The sequence below is a fragment of the Aythya ferina genome (genome assembly GCF_964211825.1).
Source record: "Aythya ferina genome assembly, chromosome: 6".
NCBI lineage: Eukaryota > Metazoa > Chordata > Aves > Anseriformes > Anatidae > Aythya > Aythya ferina.
In genome coordinates this window covers 40407054-40431012 of record NC_140303.1, presented here as the reverse complement: position 1 = coordinate 40431012, position 23959 = coordinate 40407054, and the positions used below count along the sequence as shown (strand labels likewise).

At 40.9% G+C, this 23959-nt stretch overlaps 1 protein-coding gene across 7 annotated transcripts; it reads left to right on the top strand.

The window, feature by feature from the left end:
• Positions 1-1334: 1334 nt before the first annotated feature.
• PRPF40A (pre-mRNA processing factor 40 homolog A) lies at positions 1335-22597 on the top strand. Of its 7 annotated transcripts, none has more exons than XM_084523911.1 (26): positions 1335-1844; positions 3072-3209; positions 6015-6095; positions 6509-6539; positions 6755-6777; positions 7945-8046; positions 8148-8258; positions 8702-8822; positions 10106-10130; positions 10611-10910; positions 11287-11395; positions 11932-11996; positions 12617-12781; positions 14283-14391; positions 14603-14753; positions 15558-15691; positions 15970-16084; positions 16234-16337; positions 16509-16625; positions 17113-17250; positions 17369-17464; positions 18152-18238; positions 18322-18418; positions 18514-18575; positions 19835-19969; positions 21362-22597. In XM_084523911.1, the coding sequence occupies exons 1-26, from the start codon at positions 1479-1481 to the stop codon at positions 21452-21454; spliced, it is 3075 nt and encodes a 1024-aa protein (XP_084380037.1). In that variant the 5' UTR covers positions 1335-1478; the 3' UTR covers positions 21455-22597. The 7 variants fall into 7 exon arrangements, with proteins under 7 accessions (XP_084380037.1, XP_084380040.1, XP_084380043.1 ...); XM_084523917.1 differs by having other exon boundaries at positions 1336-1844; positions 7969-8046; positions 16246-16337; XM_084523913.1 differs by having other exon boundaries at positions 1336-1844; positions 7969-8046.
• Positions 22598-23959: the final 1362 nt, after the last annotated feature.

The window sequence follows — 23959 nt, the reverse complement described above, 5'->3', positions numbered from 1 at the left end:
ATATCATATTTACAGAGATTTATAATCACAGAGTATCCGAGTTTGGAAGGGACCTCTGAAGATCACCTAGGCCAACTCCCCTGCCAAGCAGGATCACCTGGAGCATGTTGCGCAGGTGATAATCTGTGCATTTCATACAACACCTACATGGAACCTTAATTATTTAGAGATAATTAATTGACTTGACAGGCACGTTTGATGACGAGGAATGCCACTGGCAGAGCTAGAAACATTTTCTATCAACAAATATGCTCTGCCAAAAGAGCACTGCAGCAGCAGTATGATCTTGTTGCAGGCCCACATAGACGGTAACTTCGGATTTTTGTTGGAGCCCATCCCACACAAATCCTATTAATTGTCACCTGGGACTGAAGACTGCCACTGAATGGACATGTTAAATGACAGGACACCTGTAAAGAGTATTTCCACACCTGGAAGTTATTACACTTGTGGTATCCAATGTGTCCCACCCCAAAAAAAAAAGACACCCCAAACACCACTAGATCCAAAGGGCCACACTCACACCTGATTTTAATGAACTACAGGAGTTATATGGAGCTCAACTGCATTTTAAATTACAGATACCCAGAAACAAAAACGTGTGTTGGTGCTACCTGTAAATGTACATAATTGAAGAAGATTTATCACACCCTACGTTTTACCTAAATGTAACTTTATTCTTCACGCCAACCACTTTCAGGAGACGCATGATTTAAAAAACCCGTGTAAGTACCACACACAAAGAGCACACAACTTCATATTTTACTTTTTTTTATTGAAAACCCAGGTTACGCCCCATTTCGGTTAGAGCTGTGCTGGATTTCCACACCAGACCAACTCCCAGCTCCCCCTTTCTCCCCCTCCCCTTTCTCTCAGGGCTTCCGGCTCCGGCCCTCACTGGAGGCCGCAGGCCGGGGCTCCCAGAAAGCACAAAACCCCGCGATTTCACACAAATCTGCCCCAAAAAATGGGGACAGAACCACCCCCCCCTCAGGCCGGGTACCACCGGCCCGGCGGGCGCCAACCACCTCGCGCCCAGGGCGGGGGGAGCCGCGGCCGCCCTGCAGCGCGCGCGCCCCAGCCTCGGTCCATACCAACGCGCCGCGACGCGGGGGGGGACGGACGCGCGCAAGCCTTCGAGCCGGCGCGTTCCATCTACTTCCTGGCGCAGGGGGGGGATCGCCCTACCCCTCCGTGATTGCCCAATCAGGGAGGGCGTCAGCCGCGGCGCCGCTCCCCCCCTCCCTCAGGCGCTGTGGTACCGCCCAGCTCTTGGTGCCCCGCCCCGCGCCCACGTGACCAGTTTCCCGGCGTGCCTCGGGCTCGGCCCAGCCGCAGCTTCCCCCGCGCCCGCTCCGGCTCCGCTCCCGGGCCCGGCCCCGACCGCGCCGCCCTCACCCGGCCCGGCCCAGCCCGGGGGCCGCCCCCGCCTCTCCCCTCTCCCCTCAGGGCTCGGCGCAGCCGCTCCCGGCCGGGCCATGTCAGGCGGCGACTCGGCGGCGGCGGCGGCCGCGGCCTCCCCTCAGCCGCTGCCCTTCTCGCTGCCCAAGCCGCCCCCCCTCATGCAGCTGACGCCGGGGGACGCCGTCCGGCCCGTGGCCGCCGCCGCCGCCGACCAATCGCCGAAGGGCAGCCGGCTGGCGGGCCGCCCCGATTGGCCGGCCGGCAAGCCCGTCAGCCTGCTGGCGCCGCTGCTCCCGCCCCGCGGCGAGCCCGAGCCGCTGATGCCCTTCGGGCCCTCCTCGCGGCAGCCGCTGCGGGGCCGGCTGCTGGGCAGGTGCGGCGGGGGCAGCCTGCTCAGCCCCGCCATGCGGCCCGGCGCGGTGGACCGCGGGTCGCTGATGGTGAGTGCGGGGGGAGCGCCGGGAGGACGGGGGGAGAGGGTTTGGGGGGCGTGGGGGGGTGGGGATGCGGCCGCCGCAGCGGAATGAGCCCTTCAGGGGGTGGGTCTGTAGTGAGCTGGAGCAATTACCTGCAGAACTGTGCTGTGAGGCTCTGCTGTGTGCTCTGCGAGGAAGTTCCCTCGCTGTGCGGCTCCTAAAGTACTCCTAGAACAAGTACTTGCAGCCACAACTGAAGGCTCATGCTTTAATTCAAAAATTTTAAATGAATGATATCTCATATCCGTAGCCATTTGTGTCCTTGCAGCATGGCTGTATCAGGCATCGCAAGAGCAACAGAGTTTCCTTGTTTAATAAGGAGATGGTGACCACATTCACTGTAAAAACCCTTCCAGATCTCATTCATTATAAAAACTCTTCCAGACTAGGATGTGGGGAGTGAAAGGAACGCGTTTAACTTTGCACGATGAGCAAAATCACTCAGAGTTGTGCAGAAGAGCGTGTAGAAAGAGTTACAAACACAAGCTTAGTGTGCTTGTCTGTGCCAAGCCCTAAGGTGGCAAAGAGAGGCTGAAAGGCTGAGAGACCTGGGGCTGTTCAGCCTGGAGAAGAGAAGGCTGAGAGGGGATCTCCTCAGTGTGTATAAATACCTGAGGGGTGGGGGACAGAAAGATGTAGCCAGCCTCTTCTCAGTGGTTTGTGGGGATAGGACAAGGGGCAATGGCTGCAAGCTAGAGCACAGGAAGTTGTGCACTGACATGCAGAGGGACTTCTTCACGGTGAGGGTGATGGAGCATTGGAACAGGCTGCCCAGGGAGGTTGTGGAGTCTCCTTCTCTGGAGATATTCAAGGCCTGTCTGGATGCCTGCCTGGGCAGCCTGCTTAGGAACCTGCTTTGGCAGGGGGGTTGGACCCAATGATCTTCCGAGGTCCCTTCCAACCGCTACAGTTCTGTGATTCTGTGATTTGTCTGTGCCAAGCCGTAAGGTGGCTTGAGAAAGGCTTGCCGAGGTTTCACTTGGATGTTGGTTTTGAAACTTTGTTCGATCTAATGTTCATGACTCTAGAGGACCTGGAAGATCAAATGCTTACTGTCATTACTGTTAAGCAATATTGAGTTAAAATTGATCAAATAGCTTTCAGTTCAGCATTCAGCCTCTCTTTGTTCTTAATGCGTTTCTGAATTGGTGGCTTCTCACTCATTGCATTTCCTTCGTTGCTGCCTTTCAGATGGGACACCCAGGGATGCCACATTACCCGCCCATGGGAATGCACCCCATGGGGCAGAGGCCACCGAACATGCCGCCGGTTCCGCATGGTATGATGCCTCAGATGATGCCTCCCATGGGAGGACCGCCGATGGGGCAGGTAACGCATTTTTAGTGTCTTTTTCTTTCTTCCCATAACGATGTCAGGTCATCCCCGCGTGTAGGTAAGTCTCACGTTAGCTTGCAATGCTAAGGTTAATCTTTCAGGGTGTCTCATGCCACAGTTCCTGTCCGTGTGGAACACACAGAAACTCCTCTCATTATAGCAGATAATCAGGGTACTTCATTTTGCCCTTTAAGCATCAGTAGATGTAGGTATGAACCTATAAATTGAATAAAAAACTTGCTGCTGGTTTTGCATGGATTTTGGAGAAGCCAGGTTGTCCTCTTAGTACACATTAGGATCGAGAAGTATTGGTTCTTCTCGGAAGTAGAAAAGGTAGAGAACTTTGTGTTTCTTTTGTTCTTGGCTATCTGCTTTGTCCAGGTGGATGAAAATTACAGGGGAAAATACTTGCAACTTGAGTTTTTGCAGAATTCCTTCCAGAATCCTGGGGAGTGATGTATAATATGCTGTTGTTGTTAGTGGAATGCACAGTTTGACAAATAAACTTGGCCATTCTCATTGCCTGGTGTGAAGCTGGGTTGACAGGTACAGTAGCCAGAATCATAGCTGTGCCTTTTGCACATTTAAAGCTTTATTTTAAATAATGAAAAATCTTTTCCTGTGTGGTTTCCAATTGAACTTTGAACTTGTATAGAAGCAGATCTCTTGCTGGATGTAAGAAGTGCTTGTGATAATGGTTTGCCTAAGTAGAAACTGAGAGTTTGCAAGCATCCTGGTAAGGGGATGGCAGAAATAGTTAACGCCTCAAGAAGAGCCCCTGAGGTCATCCTGGCCGCTCATTGTGCTCCTTTGCAGTACCTTGGATAGAGCATGTGCTTTCTTTTTTTTCCACTGACACACTGAGCCTGAGAGGACTCTTCAGCATGGTTTTGCAGCCTGTTAGATCTGCAAAATTAATGCAGTTTTAAAAGGTGAGGAGGAGCTTAGTATGATAGCTAAGTGTGAGCTTTTGTGTGTGTTTGTTAAAAACTTAAACAGTAATTCTGTTTTATTCCTTTGCTTAACAGGTGTTTTGGTTTGTTTACTTATATTCCACCATTTTTACCCGTGTAATATGTGTGTAACGTTCTTACCCATTTCAGTGTCTAATATTTTTAGTGAGCAATGTAGATAGAGAACTGAGGCATTTTTGGTAGATGTAGAGTAAAAAGCTAAAGAAAATGGCATGACAGAGAGGGGATTAGAGGCTCGATCATCCTGTGGCCTTGAGGATGGGACAGGTGGAAGTGTCAGCTCGTGTTGGCTTGTTTCCTTGGGTGGTAACCACTTTTTCCAGTAGTTATTGGAGGTTATTTGGGAAACTTTGCAGGATGAGGTGTTTTCCTAGCTTGTCTCCTTTCTGAGGTGAGCCCCTGTAGGACAAGTGTCTCCTGGCATAGGTAATAGCAGCAGTAGTGTGGCTTCCTCTCAGCATCAGTCAGAGGAAGGAAGGCCTTTTGGAAATGAGTAGGGTCACCTCCCCAACAGATTTTTATTTTTATTTTTATTTTTATTTTTATTTTTTACTTTGTGTGTTAGTGCCACACAGAAACAGAGCGATGCTCAGGGTTTCTGCAGGACCTGGGCCAGGGCTTTTAAGAAGCTTGATGCTCTCAGAGCCCCCTTAGTTGGAAGCAGCAGTGGGGCAAGAGTGCTTTCTTCTCCTGCTTCTACAGGATGGCGAGGAATAGGAGGGACCGCCTTCCAGTCTTTCCTTCCTCCCTCACCCTCCCAAGAAAACCTTGTGGATTGAGGGTGGAGCAGTAGCCCTACCACATACCCTCTTTCCCCACGAGATGCAAGATGAGGAGAGTGGTAACCTGGTGCTCCCTGAAGATACGGGGGGATGGGGTCTCTTGGCCAGCCTGCCAAGGACAATAAAGGTAAAGGGGCACAATGGAAAGGATGAAGGGGGTTGACTTCTAGAGATCTGTTTGGGATCGGTGGCCAAAAAATTTTGTTGAGGCAATACCTCGATTATATATTTTGTTCCTTTTGCCACTTATTAATAGCTTAGCAGTTCTTAGAAGTCAGGATCAGTAAAAAAAATATTAATAATAATGGGAAACATACAAAATATTAAATACTTTCAGTAGCATTATCAGCTTTTCAGCGTATCGGTTCAGTGCGTAACTTCTACATAACCATCCCTTTACCATCCTGAGACTGTCAGTGTAAATACTGGATTCAAGGCTAGCTTATCAGAGTAGCAGTTCCGTGTTTTGTATCTCGTCAGATCACCCAACAAACTCAGATACGAGGCTAGACTAAAACTTTTCCTTGCTGTGGTACAGTGTTTATCCCCATTACCAAGTTCATGTTGTACATGGTTTAATATTGTATGTCTACATGAAGATTTTCATCTGTGTTTTTAAAAAAAAAAAAAAAAAAGGAGTTCAGAAATTAGTGGGTTTGGTGTTTAAATTTAATAGCTCTCTTCATCTTGAAGTTATTTGCAGAAATTCATTCTTCTAGTGTCCCTGTAAAGTGTTTCTTCCTGTAATAGCTTATCACACAGATTACATACCTCATCATTTGCTGCTGTTCTTTTGTTGAAGTGGTGGTCTTTGTTAATATTACATATCAGACTTCAGAATAATTGAGATGTGTTACTCCTATTGTAAGTTTTTGTAGGCATCGGGATTCTACAGATGTAACTTACTTTTTGTTGCCAAATGCTTAGAAGGTTCATTTGTATTAAAGCAAGTGTCATATAATTATTTTAGAACAAAGATGAGAGGTGGCATATTTAATGTTTAAAATATCATAAAGTATATCTGAAATACTGTTTAATTGTAGATGCCTGGAATGATGCAGTCAGTAATGCCTGGAATGATGATGTCCCACATGTCCCAAGCTGCTATGCAGCCTACAGTTCCGGTGAGTTTAATTTCACTTTTTTGAATTTTAAAATGTCTTCGTGTCAGCTGTTTTTGTTTAGCAGGGGTATATCTTTTTTTTCACAGTCCAGCTGAAGAAAACAGCAATTGCTAATTGTGATGAAGCTTTATGTAGGAGATAATTTATTTGGGAGATAAAGACAGAAATATTGGGATGATGGCAGGAGAGACCCCCACTGTAGCTGATTTTGTGTATTGCCTTTCTGAGAAGTAGCTTGATGTTCCTAATTCAAGTCAACAGTAATAAGTGTGTGGGTGATGGGAAGCGAGGAATCCGTATTTAAGACATCAGGGCATTTTGCTGCTAGACACACTCGTTTGGATAAGTACTGTATTTATTGATTTAATTACAATTGTACTTGGTGCTTAAATATCTGCTGATTGTTTCTACAGCCAGGGGTGAACAGCATGGACGCGCAAGTAGGTGAGTATAAGCTCTTTGTTACTGTTTCAAAGTATTTCACCAAAATTAGGTGAAGTACCGAAAAAAAAAAAAAAAAAAACACACACACACTTCCGTAAAACATAATCTAGCTGTCACTGGTCCCCAGAGAAATTATTTTTCTTCTAATTTTGTGTGTTTTTACCTAGGAATAAAAAAGTAACCAGCCTTTTTTGATTTTTTTTTTTTTTTTTCAGGTGTAACGCCACCTGGAACTCAGGTAGGTGAAAATCACAATTCTAGAAGTCTTTGATAGAAGCGTGGTGTTGCACAAACATGGCTCTACTGATTTAAAACTTTCTTTTTGTCCTCCTTTTATGGAGCTTGCTGGCCTATCTATGATTTAAGGTTTCATTAGATTATCAATTAGTAGTTAATGTTAAAATTAATAGCTTCAAATGCATTTCTTCTGCTTTGCCAAGGTTTTCATAATGTTTTCTGTGACATTAGTATTTTTATTGAAAGGAATTGAGCTTGAACTTAAGTAGAAGGTGTGCTTTTCTTGTTATTTCCATGAATTTTTGAGCTTTGAAATTAATCTTTGTCTAGTTATTCTGGTATGCAGGGCAGTTTATTTTGATTTTTTTTTTTAGGTGTCTAGGATAAATTCACTTGCTGTTCAGATGGGTCAAAAATACCCATGTTACTTTAAAGCTGTCTCTTGAGTTCTAAGTCTGCCAGTGTCAGGCTAGGCAGTTATTCGGGGTAGAGTTGTAGCTTTGTACTGAAGAAGTGAAAGTTGTTCCAACATTTTTTCTTTTAAAATCTCCCTTCTATTACAAGAGCTGTTTATAAGCACATTTTTGCCTAGTGTAATTATTAAATGAATATCACTTATTTGATGAATATAAGTGACTATCAGTTGTCCTTTTATTTCCGAGACTTGCGTTCTGTGTAATTGACCTGTGAAAGGGTTGTTTCTTCTCAGCCATAGTCACTAACTGAAATGGCAGATTTTCAGAACAGATTTCAGCTAAAGCTGAGTTCTGCCACCTCTGATTTCAGTAAGTTTATGTAAGCTGTTGTTGAGAAGCATTAAGAAGGTACTCCTGAGTTCACGTTGAGCTCTTGAAGTCGGATTTCCTTGAAGCAAATTTTTCTTAGTTTTGAAAACATGGCATGCTTTGGGGATTATTATTTGAAGTTTCTAGGGTCTGATCCCATTAACTTTTATTTTCTTTTCTGATGGCAATTGGCTACCTTGGATTGCTGAATGGGAGGGGGTGGAAGACTTAATAGCTTAGCACAAACTAGATTCTTGAAAACAGTACCAACTTAGTGTTGTTTAGACCTTGTTTTGGTGCATTTTCTTTGCTGCTGAATTATTTACTATGTTTAATATGCACGTTGAAATGAAAAACAAATAGTAACCAGAATGTCTTTTCAGAGCTCTGTTTTGTTTCGCCCTCAGACAACACATCCTGTAGTTTGTGCAGCTCAGCAAACCGCCACAACCAACAGTTCTGTTAATGAAGACCACTCTAAACAGGTTTATCTGCTTTCCACTTGTATTGCACTTTGTAGTGGCTTTTGGTAGCATCTTGGTCATAAGTTATTGTTCATCATTAATGTCATATTCAAATTTCCTAGAAATCTACGTGGACGGAACACAAATCACCTGATGGAAGAACATACTACTATAATACTGAAACAAAGCAGTCCACGTGGGAGAAGCCAGATGATCTCAAAACACCAGCTGAGGTAAACTAAGTTCAAAGGAAAGTTACTGTATTGTGGAAGTTTGTGTGAAGGCAAGAATTTACTACATGACTACCATGCAGAATAGGTGTGCCTACTGGTTTTTATTATTGGGAGCAAACTCCTAAAATTAGAGATGTTGCAAATATGTTTATATACAATTCCTTATATTGATGGAACTTAAAGCTGCAAAATGGACAGAACTAAAACAGTTCTCCTCAATGTATATGTAAATTTTCCCAATCAAAAGGGTGGCGTTCTTCAATATTTAGATAAGTGATGTGTTTACACCACTAGGGAGGATTTTCCTTGGCAAGTAGATGCCTTGTATTTGTTGATCCTTAAATGATTTCTTGGCTTGGTGCTTATGGCTCACTTCTGGCAGTCTTTTAATTATAAAATATTACTGTAAACTTGATTTTATGCTTTTGTTTTTTCTTCATTAGCAATTGTTGTCAAAGTGTCCCTGGAAAGAGTACAAATCTGATTCTGGAAAGCCATACTACTATAATTCCCAAACAAAGGAATCACGCTGGGCAAAACCCAAAGAACTTGAAGATCTTGAAGGTAATGTCAACAAAGTTGAGTAAGGACAGTGACAGAGGGTTGCAAGCTGCGCGCATACACGCATGAACTATGGCAAAAGATTGTTATCAGAGCACAGGAGTTACACTTCTGCTAGAAATGAAAACTACTGGAATTAGCTGTATGCTACAGAGTTAGTGCAGTCTGAGATTTCTATGGAGCATTCTTTTTTCCTTGTATTTTCCTACCTAGTTGCCACCCAGTTTTCCATAATGCCCTTAGTTCTTGCCTACTTATGTAGTGGCAGCAGCAGAAGCTCCCCCTGGTGTCCTTAAACAGGAACTGAATTAGGCTGTAATGTGCTGTGGCTGGTTCAGGGCTATGTGCGTGTTCTCATTACATTAGGTGATGCTTCATTTAAGTCTCTTGTATGATTTCACACTTAGCCACCAATTCTTTGGAAATGTGAACTTTCGGTGGAATTCTTTAATGGGTTCTGGTTTGTGGGGGAAGACAAGAAGCAGAGGGGCTACTGTAGTAATCCTCATTGACTTGGGAAAACAGGATAAAATGGTGCTGGACTCCAATAATATTATATAGCTTATAATCAAGTAGGAAATGCATTTTGTTTTGGTGTCTTGGAAGAATTTTAAGAATGGTAATATTTAAGAATAGTAATATGTTTTATACTGAAAGCAGAGTGTCTACTGAAAGCCAAAACTTTGTCAGGTTTTGCTTAGGTAATTATTTCCAGTTAATTTCTCTAAAAAAATATGAGAAACTGTTGTGGCAAAAATATATTAGTATGTTTGTATTGTCCTCTGTTGTAAAAACAGGAGGGGAGGGACACAGAATGTTGTCTCTTTTTTTTTTTTTTTAAACAAACATGATGATGTGCTCTCATTCTTCACTTTTAAAACAGTTTTGTTTGATATAATAAGGGAAATAAGATCTTAATGAAAAACTAAAAGATCAGCTGTCTATGAAATAAATATATGGAATACTACAATTAATGAGCATCAATGAATGTTCGAATAAGAAAGAAAGAAAGATCTGTTTCAATAAGCTTGACATTCTGTTCTTTGAAATAGTCTGAAGTTGAAATAATTACTTTAAAATGAGGAAATCCCTTTCATATACCCTAATGGGTTTTCTAAATTTTGTTTCAGTTGTAACTAAATTCACTTTTCAAAGAACAGTGGTAATGAAGATACTTAAAGCTGTGCTTTTATTAAATCATGCTAACAATGACTTCTTACCATACATAAAACATTTTTTTTAAAGCTGTATTTTGATTTGTGTTTTTTTTCCTTCTTCTCCTTTAGCAATGATTAAAGCAGAAGAAAACAGGTACGTTTTGAGTGTGTTACTAGTGCTGTGTTTTATGTTAGGCTGCCTTTACTTCTTAAAAGTAGAATGTAGTCCTTGAATCTTAAACATGGTCCTTGTATGGACAGGTTGCCCTGAGAAGCTGGGGATGCCTCATCCCTGGAGGTGTTCAAGGCCAGGTTGGAGAAGGCCCTGGGCAACCTGACCTAGTGGGTGGTGTCCCTGCCTATGGAAGGGGATTGGAACTGGGTGATCTTCAAGGTCCCTTCCAACCGCAGCTGTTCTGTGACGTTATCCTATGATATAATACATAAATGCATAGTTTCAGTGAAACCTTCCTATCTCAGAGCTGATTATTTTATATTACTCTAAGATAAAAATATTTGTAACTTGACCTAAGCCTCTCCCTTCCTACTTGAACTTCTTTAAACTACAGTTTTCTCTAAACTGTTAAGGTCTCCCGTGCTTAAATGTTACTGTTGCCTTTTCTGATACCTACAGCATCAAACCTGAGGAGTCAACTGCAGCAGCATCTGCTACAGGAGAAGCAGCAAATGCAAGCACCACAGCCACAACTGCTGCCGAAACCGCAGCAGCTGTCACCACCACCACTACTGCAGCAACAGCAGCCTCTGAAGGAGAAACTGCTGCAGCTTCTGGGACAGAAAATGAGAGTACTGCCGCAGCCACAGCAGAGGAACAGGGACAGCAAGCAACTTCTGCACCTGCTGCACAGGAACAGAGTGCAGAAGCTGCAGCTAATGCAGCGGATGATTCTTCCAAGCAGGAGGGTTCAGCAGAGTAAGTAAAATTATGTAGGATTTACGGGTTTTGAACTTGTGTATTTATTGTCAGATTTGGTTATAGGTGGCCAGGCTTCTTTGACAACTGGCTGTTTCTTCAATGAAACGTGATCATAGATCTCAATGGCAGCAGTGAAGAATGAATAAGAAAGAGGAAGGAGTATTAAATCTATTTTTAAAAATCTAATGTCCTCTTGTCAGCCTTCCCCTAAAGCTACTATAGAACCATTTGTGGCTCACAGCTGATAAATTTTGAATAGCTTTAAGATTTCTCTGGGGGTAATGTTATACACTTACCCTATATGATTCTTCAGTGACTTTAACTTAGGAAAAAAAAATGCTTAAATACTAAAATAATTCATTTTTGTTTATAGTGCTTCTTCAAAGAAAGAGGACGATGATGCACAGCCAGTTAAAAAAACCTATACATGGAATACAAAGGAAGAAGCAAAGCAAGCATTTAAAGAACTCCTGAAAGAAAAGGTATTTCAGTTGGTTACTATTCTTAATGCTTTATAGAACTACACAAGCTACATTTGCTAGGTACAGCTAGAGGGCTTTTGTGTTTGTTTTTAAAGTTTCTCACCATTGTGAAAGAGGACCCACATGCTAGACAAGAAATGTGGGAAAATAAATACAGTGAAAACAATGTACGGATTAAGCCTTTTTTAGAAGTACGATTGTTTAAGTCTTGAATTTTTATCATCTTTGTTTTAAAGATGGAGGTTAAATAAGAGTAAAATGAGATTTGCATTGGTTTTCCCTCAGTGTATAGGATCTGTGTTTTCTCAAGTGAGAAAAATTTCCAGGAGAATTTATTGTAGGAATAGTGATAATACCAAAGAATCTAGTTTCATTTCTCAAGTTGACTGTTAATAAACTGTTAATTAAGTTCTGTAACAATGAATGTTGTCTTAACCCCAAAATATGTAGTGCTTTTCTTTCTGAGGATTTTTTTTGTTAAGGAAGCTCTCATTGTTAGATATTGGTGCCAAAGTAACGATGTCATGTCTTGACAGAGAGTACCATCTAATGCATCCTGGGAGCAAGCTATGAAAATGATCATTAATGATCCTAGATACAGGTACTGCTTGATTCTTTTCTCGTTACATTTCTATACAAATATTATTTGAGGTAGTTTGACTTTACTTTAACTTTTTGATCGGTTTAATATATACTTGTCCACTTGTGAACATATGCCATTGTTAAGGAATGCTGCTCCTTTAGTATGTAAAGCACAAGTCTTAGGTTTAATTTTTGATTTGCAGAAGATGAGGCAATTGACAGTTGTATTGTCAATTTAAATGACTTGCTTGAGAACAAAGGCATGCTTTTGACTGGAACTGAAGACTTTCTAGGTTACTTCTTGAAATGGACGGCTGCCATAAACATTGGCAGAAAAACTGTTGCATATCAATTATAAAAATATTGAAATGTGTAAACACAACCTGATAATAGGATAGTAGTTTGTTTTATTCTTAACTGCTTTTCTATATGACTTGTTCTTACTACTTTCTTTTTAAATGATATTTCACTTCTCTTGAAGGAGAGAGAGGGCGATGACTGGCCACATAGATTAAATAGAACTTTGTCTCAAATATTTGAATTGTTCAGATCTATTTTATGTTTTGATTCTACAGTTTTGTTTTTATAATTTAATTTCCTGTCTGTAATTCATATTCGTGTTTTTGTTTTTATACAAAGTGCTTTGGCAAAGTTGAGTGAAAAAAAGCAAGCCTTTAATGCTTACAAAGTTCAAACAGAAAAAGAAGAAAAAGAAGAAGCAAGATCAAAATACAAAGAAGCTAAAGAATCCTTCCAGCGTTTTCTTGAAAACCATGAAAAGATGACATCCACAACAAGATACAAGTAAGATCAATCTTAAATGAAGTTCTGACTTTTGCTAACTTGGCAAGTTTATCCTTAAACGTTCCTGGCTTGCTCTTAGTAATGCTAGCCTTTGCATTTGCTCAGCCTTGAAAAGCTGGAAAGTAAAACATTTATGGGAAAACAACTCTTCTCATTTTCACAGAATGTATTGAAGTCAGGCAAAATAGGCAGGAAAGAAAGAAAAAAGAGGTAACACAGAAGGGTGGTGTACTGATTCAACTCATATGGTTGAATTTCAAATAAGTAAAGGTGAACAGCAACACTGGGAGCTGTTCTGTTACATCTGCCATTAAGAACAAAGAAAGTCTGATAGCTTGTTCCTGAAGTGTGATATTGTGTAAATGCTGTCAAATTTTGGCATGTCTGGGACCAACATCCAAAGTGTTAAAATAGAAGTGTGATAGACTTGTCAGGTTATTAAGCCCATAGCAAATACCAAGCCTGCCAGAAATCCGTATTATCAAAGTTCAGTCAAATTTAAAATCTCAGTTGACAAATTGTCCAGACTCAGATTTTTTCTTCTCTCTGAGTACTGTGTCAAGTACTTCTGAGCACTGACATCAAGCAACTTAGTGTAAGACAGGTGAATCAGCATCCTGCATTTATGCATACTGAATCTGGAGTCTGTTGGAATGTGGTCTGAGTGTAAAGCTGTGATAGCTTCGTTAGATGTGTGATGTTAAGCACGTGAACAGTCCCTTCTGTGCTTTAAGCCTAGATTATCTTTAGAAGTTACTTTCATTTGTTTGGATTGATTCTAAAGCACAATTTAATCCAGAATACTGATGGTTGGTTTCAGGTAGTAGGCATGCAGACTGCTAAGGCTTTGTTCTCTCCAGAAAGACTTGATGAAGTGTTGAGAAACAGTTGTGTAAAGTTTAAGTCACTGTGGTGGATAAACTCAACATTGTCTGTGGTTTTCTAAGTGATAAAGATTCTAGGTGAATGCAGACAACCACTTATTCTAGGTAATGTCCCACCTACAAAAAATCGGTAGTTGTGTGGCTTTTAAAACTCATGTTCTTTTTTAATTTGATTTTGTTTATTACGTGTTCTTTTTTAAGGGTTAAATCTGATAGCTATTGTGTAACATTACTGAATCTAAAGGACGGTGCAACTTTAGTCTTCTCTGTCTAGTTCACAAATAGGAAAGAAAAAAGAAAGACATTGCAACTGCCCAAAGGGGGGTGTGTCTGATAGGCCTGTCATTGAAAATTTTCTTCAGCTGCTTTCACAGGGTCCTTACTAGAATTGTAGGTGAGCCTGGACTTTATGGAGAGGAATATTGATTTTCAACTGTTTTCATTGTTTGTAAGAGGGAGATAAAGCTGTCACAGAAGTTGTCCAAGAGAGAAATTAGGGAGATGTTGTACAAAAGCATTACTGCCTATAATGTAGCTGATGTCCCACTGTCTTGCAATAACATGTTAAATTAGTATTCACCAGTAAATTGTGGTGTGCTTTTTCTTTCTTTGTCTAGAAAAGCTGAACAAATGTTTGGGGAGATGGAAGTCTGGAATGCAATATCTGAGCGTGATCGTCTTGAAATTTATGAGGATGTCCTCTTTTTTCTGTCTAAGAAAGAGAAGGTAACTTTTGTACCTGTTGTTTGTTGTTTTTTTTTGTTGTTTGTTTGTTTTTGACTTAACAGTAAATTAGTTTACACCCCTTGGTAAAGAGATCTTACAAGCAGCACAAATCTGTGCGTAGTTCAGGGACAGTCAAACAGAAGGGGGGAATTTGTAGGAAAGAGATTGGGAGCCAAATAAGCATTGTTACATTACTACATTTTCTCCTCAGGAACAAGCCAAACAGTTGCGAAAGAGGAATTGGGAAGCGTTAAAGAACATACTAGATAACATGGCTAATGTCACTTACTGCACTACGTGGTCAGAGGCTCAGCAGTATCTGATGGACAATCCTACGTTTGCAGAAGACGAGGAACTTCAGAGTATGTAAAAAATCTGCGCGTTTCTTCTGGATGAGGGAGTGGATTTGTCTTTAGCAGTGAGGGGTCCTGGCTATGGCTTGCTCTTGTGTGGTTGGGAGCAGCTGTGACAGCTGCTGAGCAGTGCATGTAAATGGACCTGTCTTCTTTTGGCTCCTCAGAAAGAGCGTTAGCTTCAGAAAATTATTATTCTTAATAATAAAGCAATGGATTCCTCTTTCACGGGGTTTAAACTACCTCAGTAGTTGTTATTCTGTGAAATTTGAAGGATGATTTGACAGCGTAAGCAGTGTGGCAAATACAATGCTTTCTGCTAGACCGAGGTTCTTCTGTGTTTGCTTTCTTATAAGCAGTGATCCTTTTTACTCTTCTGAGTAAGAAGGTATTTTTTTCCATTATGCTTACATCTTTGTTGTAAATAGGTTGGTTAAGAGCAACATATGCTTCTACACAACTGCTGAAGTATTTGATAAAGTTACTGTGTTCTAACTTTTTTCCTGTGTTTGTAAGATACCTGGGATGTTAGAGGGAGATGCACAAGTGCTCCTCCACAATATTTTTCTCATCAAGACTTCCATGCTCTGTATTGGCAAAGAAAATTTAGCCAGGTTGCCAGATTGGAGGGGAGGAGGGTTGGTGGTTTTGCTGCTGCACAGGTCTTTAATATATTTCAGTGGTCAATGAATTTTCACCTCACTCCATTAATAGTAAAAATTGGCAACAGTTACCTCTTAAGACTTTTCTTACAGTTACTGAGTAGCAGTACTTAATTTTTACTCTTAATGCTCTGTTGTTACCTGTTCCTAGATATGGATAAGGAAGATGCGCTCATCTGTTTTGAAGAACATATCAGGGCACTGGAAAAAGAGGAGGAAGAAGAAAAACAGAAAAGCTTGCTTAGAGAAAGAAGGCGGCAGCGTAAAAATAGAGAATCTTTTCAGGTTGGTGGACTTCATTTTTCTGTCCTAGACATGTCATATAGATTAGATACTCAGTGTTTTCTTATCCCATAGGATAGGCTATGGGTACATATAATGAATCGAATATCAGAGGTGCACCACTTTGTGATGTAATAAATCTGTTTGCCAGAAACTGCGAGAATATGGAAAATTAAAAATTTAATGAATACGGAAATCCAGTTGTCAGGAGTATTCATTTCAGCTCTTAGCAAAGTCGGAAGTATAAGTGATGATGAATTTCCAATTTGCTTGTATTTTAGATATTTTTAGATGAACTTCATGAGCATGGACAATTACATTCAATGTCCTCTTGGATGGAGTTGTACCCAACCATAAGCTCTGACATCAGATTCACTAATATGCTTGGTCAACCTGGTAAGAATTCTTTCCTTCCAACCCTGTTAAAAGTAAGGTGTGAAGCTCTTAATCTTAGGGTAGAGTAAAGCAGGGTTTTTTGTATGTTTTCTAATTAAAAAAAAAAAAAATGCAGCTCTTTTATTAGAGCTAGCTTTTGACTTATTTAGTTTTTTCATCAGGATCAACAGCACTTGATCTTTTCAAGTTCTATGTTGAAGACTTAAAAGCACGTTACCATGATGAAAAGAAGATAATAAAAGACATCTTAAAGGTGAGAGGGGAAAACGCCCCATTATGTTGTTTCTATTCTAATGCCAAATATCTCTTTCAAGTAAAATCTTTGCTACCAGGAGGTAGGATTTTACTTTGTGTTAATGTCGTGTATGTTGCCACTAATGTGAGAATTCCTTACTTACCTGATGCAAAGGATTTTTTTTTACAGGATAAAGGATTTGTGGTTGAAGTGAACACTTCTTTTGAAGACTTTGTTACGGTCATCAGTTCAACTAAACGAGCTACAACTTTAGATGCAGGAAATATCAAGCTGGCTTTCAATAGTGTAAGTATTAATATATAGGAATGTTCCAAAATTATAATACAAAATCCCTGTAAAATAAGAATTGGCACTTATTTTCACCGTATTGTTATCACTGCTGTCACGACATTTAAGAAAAAGGCTGTGTTTTAGAGCCATTTATCCTGTAACAGTTCCAAGAAGACTTTTACCTGAAACCATAAGCATTTCATCTTGAGAAAAGTGAAACACTTCAGTAGGAATTCAGTAATGTTACCGTGCTTATTTGTAATTTATCTTGTTAAGGGGTTTTCATGCATTTGTCAGTCTGGCTTGCATCAGGTATTAAATATATTTTAGGTTCTGTTTGAGAAACACTTGCACGCTTTAAAGTAGCGGGTAGGTGGAAATGACAAATAGAAAACTCAAAAGATAAACTGTCATTGGGCTTTCCAAAAATTGCATGAAACTGAATTATTAACCTTCCATTTTGATATTTTTCAAATAATCTCACAACTTTAATTTATTATAGCTGCTAGAAAAGGCAGAAGCCCGTGAAAGAGAGAGGGAAAAAGAAGAAGCTCGTAAAATGAAGCGGAAAGAGTCTGCCTTCAAGAGTATGCTGAAACAAGCTACTCCTCCGATTGAATTGGATGCTGTCTGGGAAGATGTATGTATTGTCACTTAGCTATGAAAGTCTTTCCAAATATATTTAACAGGCTGTTGTATGCTAGCACTTCTGAATGGCCTTATTTCATATTAGTAATTCATTGCTGTTTTTCTTACAGATCAGAGATAGATTTGTGAAGGAGCCAGCATTTGAAGACATCACTCTAGAGTCCGAAAGAAAAAGAATATTTAAAGATTTCATGCATGTACTAGAGGTAATTACTTTATTTTTTCCTGATTAGAGAATATACCGAAAAAAATCTTACCTGATTGTCTCCCTTTCCACATAATTTAAGAGACAGACGTTCTGCATTTCCCAAAAGGATGGATGTTACAACCTCATTTTGAAAGTGAGGCTCTGAAGAAACATGTTATTATTTGATATGTAGTTGTTCTTTTAATTTTCAAAAGTTAACTAAAATCAGCATTTACTGTGGGTTTTTTTTTTTAACTGTTCTTGTTGAAAAAGGTGTTGTCTTTTTCTAGACTGTGTGAGATAGGAGTTTGAAACACCTACACTATATGGGTTTTGTTTCATTTTCTGGAGCTTAGGAGACTTTAAAATGGCTTAATTTCAGAATTTCAAATCTTGCAAAGCCAGGTATGCAGTGTATTCTAGGCCAACTTGAACAAGTACTCGGATGCATTGAAACAAGGATACAGGTGATGGGAGCTGTGTGCATCCGTGCCTGAAGCTAGCTGTTTCCTTGCTCCTAAACGCTTGTTACTACAGCTTTAATATGGCAGTAATGGTAATGGTGTATAATTTTTTGACACACAAAATGCTTGATTATCTTTAATCACTGCCAGCTATAGGTGCCTTGTGGATGATGAGAGATGTCATTAGTTTCTTGCTGTGCCCTGTAGATCAATTCTAATGTTTGCCTTTTCATGTACTCTAGCACGAGTGTCAGCACCATCATTCAAAGAACAAGAAACATTCTAAAAAGTCTAAAAAACATCACAGGAAGCGGTCTCGCTCTCGTTCGGTAAGGCGTTTGTTGTAAAACCTACTCCTGTAATTAATTACTTGGAATGCTGTCTTCTTGCTAACCGCATTTTTTGTATCAAGGGCTCAGAGTCTGAGGATGATGATAGTCATTCAAAGAAGAAAAGGCAACGGTCAGAATCTAGATCTGTGTCTGAGCGTTCTTCCAGTGCAGAATCTGGTATGAGACTTTTTTCTTTGCTTTAAAATTAGTGTTACTCTGTTATGGCTGGGTAATTGTAATCTTACCTTTTTTGTTTCTCCGTATGTTTGCAGAGAGAAGTTACAAGAAGTCAAAAAAGCACAAGAAAAAGAGCAAGAAGAGAAGACATAAGTCTGTAAGTGCAACTAGTTTTTTTTTGAGCTAGGTTAAGGGACAACTTGACACCTTATAGTTTTAGCAATCCTTTTTTAGGTATTTGATCACCAGCTGTCTTTACAGTAAGCATTCTGTGAGATCAGACAGGGTGTTGGTATAATAGTCACTTTGTTACATACACATTAATATTAAAGTACTTAAAACCCCAGAATTTGGGGGGGGGGGTAACTGCAACTAATTGAGGGAGTATGAAGGACTGTAGCCTGCTAATTGTTGTTTATCATCATGGCAAGTCTTGGCGTTGGCTTTTACCATGGAGCGCTCTATAAAATCCCTGCCATCTTTTCCTTTTGCTAAGCAACGTTCCTTCTGTCTGCTTGAGTATCAGGGTTGGGTTAGAAGCTCTGACATCAGACGTGCTGGAGCATCAAAACAACCTAAAGAACAGAAAGCTTTTTGTTCACTCTGTATCAGTTGAGGCCAAAGAATATTTTTGGGTAAAATATTTGTGTGTTGGGTAAAGAAAGAAGTTGGTGTCTCTGGACTCCTTGTTGCTGCAGAGCTTTTTGAAACTGATCTATTCTTTTGTTTCTGTAACTTCTGAGCAGTTAGCTGTGCCCTTCAACAGACAGCATCCACAAAGAGCAGGGATACTGATTGTTAGGCACTGAGTAACACGTTAGTACTAATGGATCGCAGCACAGGTTCACATAAGCTTGGTAACACTGGGATGAAGCAGAACGAAAGCACGGTTGCAGCACCTAATCCCTCAGTCCAGTAAAAGCCCAGCAGCATTAAAGCAGTCAAATATGGCAAAGCAACTGTGTTAGCAGAAAAAAATGTGTACCAGCCTTCACCCTTTCCAGAGATCACAGAATCACAGAACGTTAGGGACTGGAAGGGACCTTGAAAGATCACCTAGTCCAATCCCCCTGCCGGAGCAGGAAAAAATCTTGTTAAATGAATGGCATTTGTGTATGGAAGAGATTATTGTATGGCACCCAGCGTGCTCTGTCTTAGCATGCACTGAAAATGGTAAATGGTTTTTCTTAAAACTCTCTCCTTTTCTTTTCAAATCACTTTAGTAATGTGATATGAAAAGACTTGTTTCTGCCCTGGTTAATAGGATGTGTTAAACTAGTAACCGCTTCAAGCAGTTTCTTTCTAATATGGCCTATGTTAAAATGAAGTCAGACTTCTCTGAAGTGTTGGTATTCTGTAAACTAATATCTAACACAGTTAATATTAATATTTAATATTTTCCCTTTGTTTACAAAGGATTCACCAGAATCAGATATTGAACGAGACAAAGACAAAAAAGAAAGAGAGAGAGAAAGTGAAAAGGATAGAGCTAGACAAAGATCTGAATCAAAACATAAATCTCCGACTAAAAAACGACCTGGAAAAGATTCTGTAAGCTTTCTTATTTCCTTCTTGTGTAATGCCTTTGGGCTTTATGTATCAGTGGGTTGCTATAGTATGCAATTTTAAAGGGTCATAAAAGGTTTACCTTTAAGTAAGGTGTTAAAGCTTTATTTATGTTCCCACTCCATATATAAAAGGACTGAATGTTCAGCCAAAGCTGAGCCATGCAGACTCTGTGCCCTCACTTAGTGTTTAGTTATTAATGTGTGAAATTATTTGGCTAAATGCTGTTTGTTGCTGGTGATGTAAAGTGTGAATGAGGCACGTTATTTTATAGACCGTACTGGAGCACAGTCCATACTGTGACAAAGTGCTATTTATGATGAGACTGCCTTTCTGTTTTTCCATCCAATTTGCCAAATTGATCTCAAAGGAAAATGAGCAGCACAGCTGGGTAAAGATCTGACTGATCGTGGGGCTCTTCCATTCTAAAATTTTAGTCCTCTTGTCACTGTTCAGGTAGCAATTGCTGTGCTGGGTGTTGTTAGCCTGATATGGGAAGAAAATCTAAATTCTTGCACTTCTCAAGCCGGAAAATCATACAGCAGTGTACTTGTAACTGTGATCTTGCTCTCTGCTGTGGTGGTTCTGCATGGAACTGGTTTTGGAAGGTGTTTAGGACAGTGTTTTCAAAGACATGCAAACATTTCCTAATGAAAAAAAAATAATTAGAGGGGGGAGGAATCAGCTTCTTGGGGTGTCTTTGTGGGAATCATCTGCCTCGCTGTGGTTAGCTGGATGGTGCTGATGGCGCTGTTCTGGGGAGGTGGGAGGTGGGAGGGCAGATGGCTGCTCTCTGCATTATCTTCTTAAAATAAGAACCTGCTTTGGCCTCATCTGAACGCCGTTGAAAAACCCAATTATGTGGCTGAATGCGAACATGAACTCAGGTGTGATTAAGTGGTCACTGTCTACTGGAGGACCTCGGCTTAGCTTGCAATGTCCCTCTTTCCCTCCCCGCCTCTTGTTGTGACTGCTGCTGCCTGAATGCCCTGCGAGAGAGGCACTGAGCAGCTCGCGGGGCTTTGAGCAGCGTGCTGGGACCGTGAGGAGGTGGCTTAAATACTGCAGGGCTTACAGGAATCAGGGGGCACCAGAAACACTGCTCTTGAATGTGTTTTATCAGTAAAAATGTCTGTAGAAAAGTCCTGCTGGAAAATCCTGTGCAGGAACAACTGTGGACGTGTGTGCTGTACAGGATAGGTTTGGGGGGTTCTCGTGCTCAGAGAGCCTGGGCTTCAGCTGGGAGCCTCGGTGCAGAGCGTTCCCTAACACGCTGCATTAGGGTTAGGAGGCTAACAGGGGGCCCCTGCTGTGCCTCAGCCGGAGAACAAAGCGTGGAAAATAAATCACTCACCATCAGCCTTTTTCTCTCTGCAGGGTAACTGGGATACTTCAGGCAGTGAACTGAGCGAAGGGGAGCTGGAAAAACAGAGGCGGACTCTTTTGGAACAACTGGATGAAGATCAATGAGAACGTTATTTATACCAAATATGTTTACATTGTGGCATAATAAAAGAAACCAATGTCTGATTCAGGATGTGGGTTCTGATATCCTGAGTTCCATTGTTGGAATAACAGTGGGTTTTAATCTGACCACCTAAATACATTCAAGTACTATTATTACGGGCATCAAATCTAGAAAAGTGAACGAAATTCTGAGTTTCAAGTTGAATGTCTGTCCTTGACCTGCTAGGCAGAATGGGTGTTCTGCTCGCCATGGAGAGAGCCCTTTGAAGGGAACAACACGGTGGAAGGCATTTCAGTTCTTGCTGGATCTTGTCTGCAGGCTAAGGAAAGTGTTGGCACCTTTCTAGCAAAGCATCTCCTAAGTACGGTCCTTCCTAGAAAGGTAGTAACACTGTCTCTCCTGGCCAATGTAGGCAGGTAAAATTTCGTTTTTTAGAAAGATTTTTAATATAGTTTCTTGTGGCTTAATTTGTCTTATGAATTTGGTTTTATTTTTGAAAGGGGAAGGCAATGGAAGGGGAATAATGAATCCCTTTCTTCACCTTTACTGCAAAAATAATCAGATCTTGGAATTGTTTTTTTATGAACTACATTCCTGGCCAAAACAATTTTGAGCATTTATGTGAAGCAGAAGACCTGACATCCTGGCTGAGCTTCACGTCTAAGTCTCATCTCCAAGCGAATGTTTATGGTAAATAAAATGCAGATGTGGCCGACAAACGCAGTGGGTGCTTCAGTGCCGTGCCGGCAGAGGGTGCTGCTGCTCGCAGCTGCCCTTTGTGTTAGCTAAAACCTGATCCAGAACAGCTGCAGCTGTTTCAGCATTTATCTTCACGTTAAAATCTTAAATGAAATAAAAATCCTGTAAATTAATTTCAGTATGTTGCCTTAAGAACCTGCTGAAGAATGTACCACCGGGTTGTCAGTAGCAGCTGCAGTATCCGTGTCTAGAAGCTCAGTGTGTGCTAAACCCTTCCTTAAAAAGGGAAAAGGAAGAAGCTTGAGCTCCGTCTCCTTTCTGATTGCTCTTAGGAAAGTTCAGCAACAAGCAGTGACCGCTGTGGTACACATTCTGAAACGTTTGATTGGAATATTTTTGTACATTTTTATCAATTATTAAACCTTGTCTCCTAGTGTGTACTAGTATTTATTTCTAGTTTTAAATGCTGTGTACAGCTCTGATAAATTACTGTCTTCTGGTTCTTGGATTTAAGCAATGTATGCTCACACAACGATACTTGAAGGCTGTATTTAGAGTTTAGCTCTGTTTTCAGTGCATTTTTTCCTAATGTATGACAGCTGTTACTAGCGCAAAAATAACCCCAAAGGTCCAATTCATGCAGCGCATTTTCTTGCTAGGGTGGTTACGTGACTCAGGCTTCTTAAGCATACTGCTCGAGATCAGAATTAGTCATTTGAAATGCAAAATGCTGGAGACAGCTGATTATTTAGCAGGAAATGATAACTTTTTTTAACTGAGATCATTTGGTATGTAGATGAGGGTCAGTCCAGGGCCCACTGTGGTATTGCTGCTTTCCAGCTGAGCATTAATTGCTCATCCCCCACTCACTGCCCATCGCTTAAATAAATGCAGGGGCTTGGGCAGCAGGATGTGTGGTATTTCCTTCATTACAGTGAAATGGTTGTGACAAATCTGGGAAGCTGCAGCCTGAAACGTTGACAGGGGCTTTGCTCCAGGCTGCTCCCCGGCAGCATGAAGCAGAGAGGGAACTCGGTGCTCGAGGGCTGCGTGCGGTCAGCAGCGACTTCACCCACATATTTTGTTACCCTTGTAAGCTCACTTCCCTGGATTTGTATTTTAAGATGGAAATGTGTAAATAGTGGAACAGGCAGCAATGCCCAAGTGAAAAAAATAAACTGCAACTGATTTCTAGAACGTGAGGTTAGCTGAAAATCTTGTCTTACACTGGCTTTACATTGATATAGATGCGGGACGGGGAAATGCAGAGGGAACGGAGTTAGGGTTTGGTCATAATGGTTTGCAAACACAGAACTTGTGTACAGTATTTTGCTAATGCCTTGCATTTGCTGAACTTACATAAGGAAAATGTGTTTCTAAGTAAATACTGCTTTTAAGAAGGTTTGCCTTTATTTTTCCATTAAAAAAAAAATTAAAAATCAGATGTTTTTTATTACGTCTCTTAATCAGATCTTCCAAAACAAAATCTTAAAACGAGGCTTTTAGAAAATAATCCTGGTAAGGCATAATTTCATTTTAAGGGAAATGACAAGGCTTTTTAAGTGGGCATTTTATTTTGTTTCGTTTTTCCCTCCTTTTCTGTGGCCTCACCTCTCTGCTGGCCTGTCCAGGATGCAGTGGAGATCCCCTGCCTGTGCCTCCCCACTGGGCAGCACGAAGATGCTCTGCGTTCAGATGCTTCATTTCTGCCTTGAACTTTAAAGGATTTTAGCAAAAGCAGTTATTTTTAAATGTTAACGGTACCTATGGTGATGTTTAATTTTGTGTTTGACTTGCTCTGCTTTGCT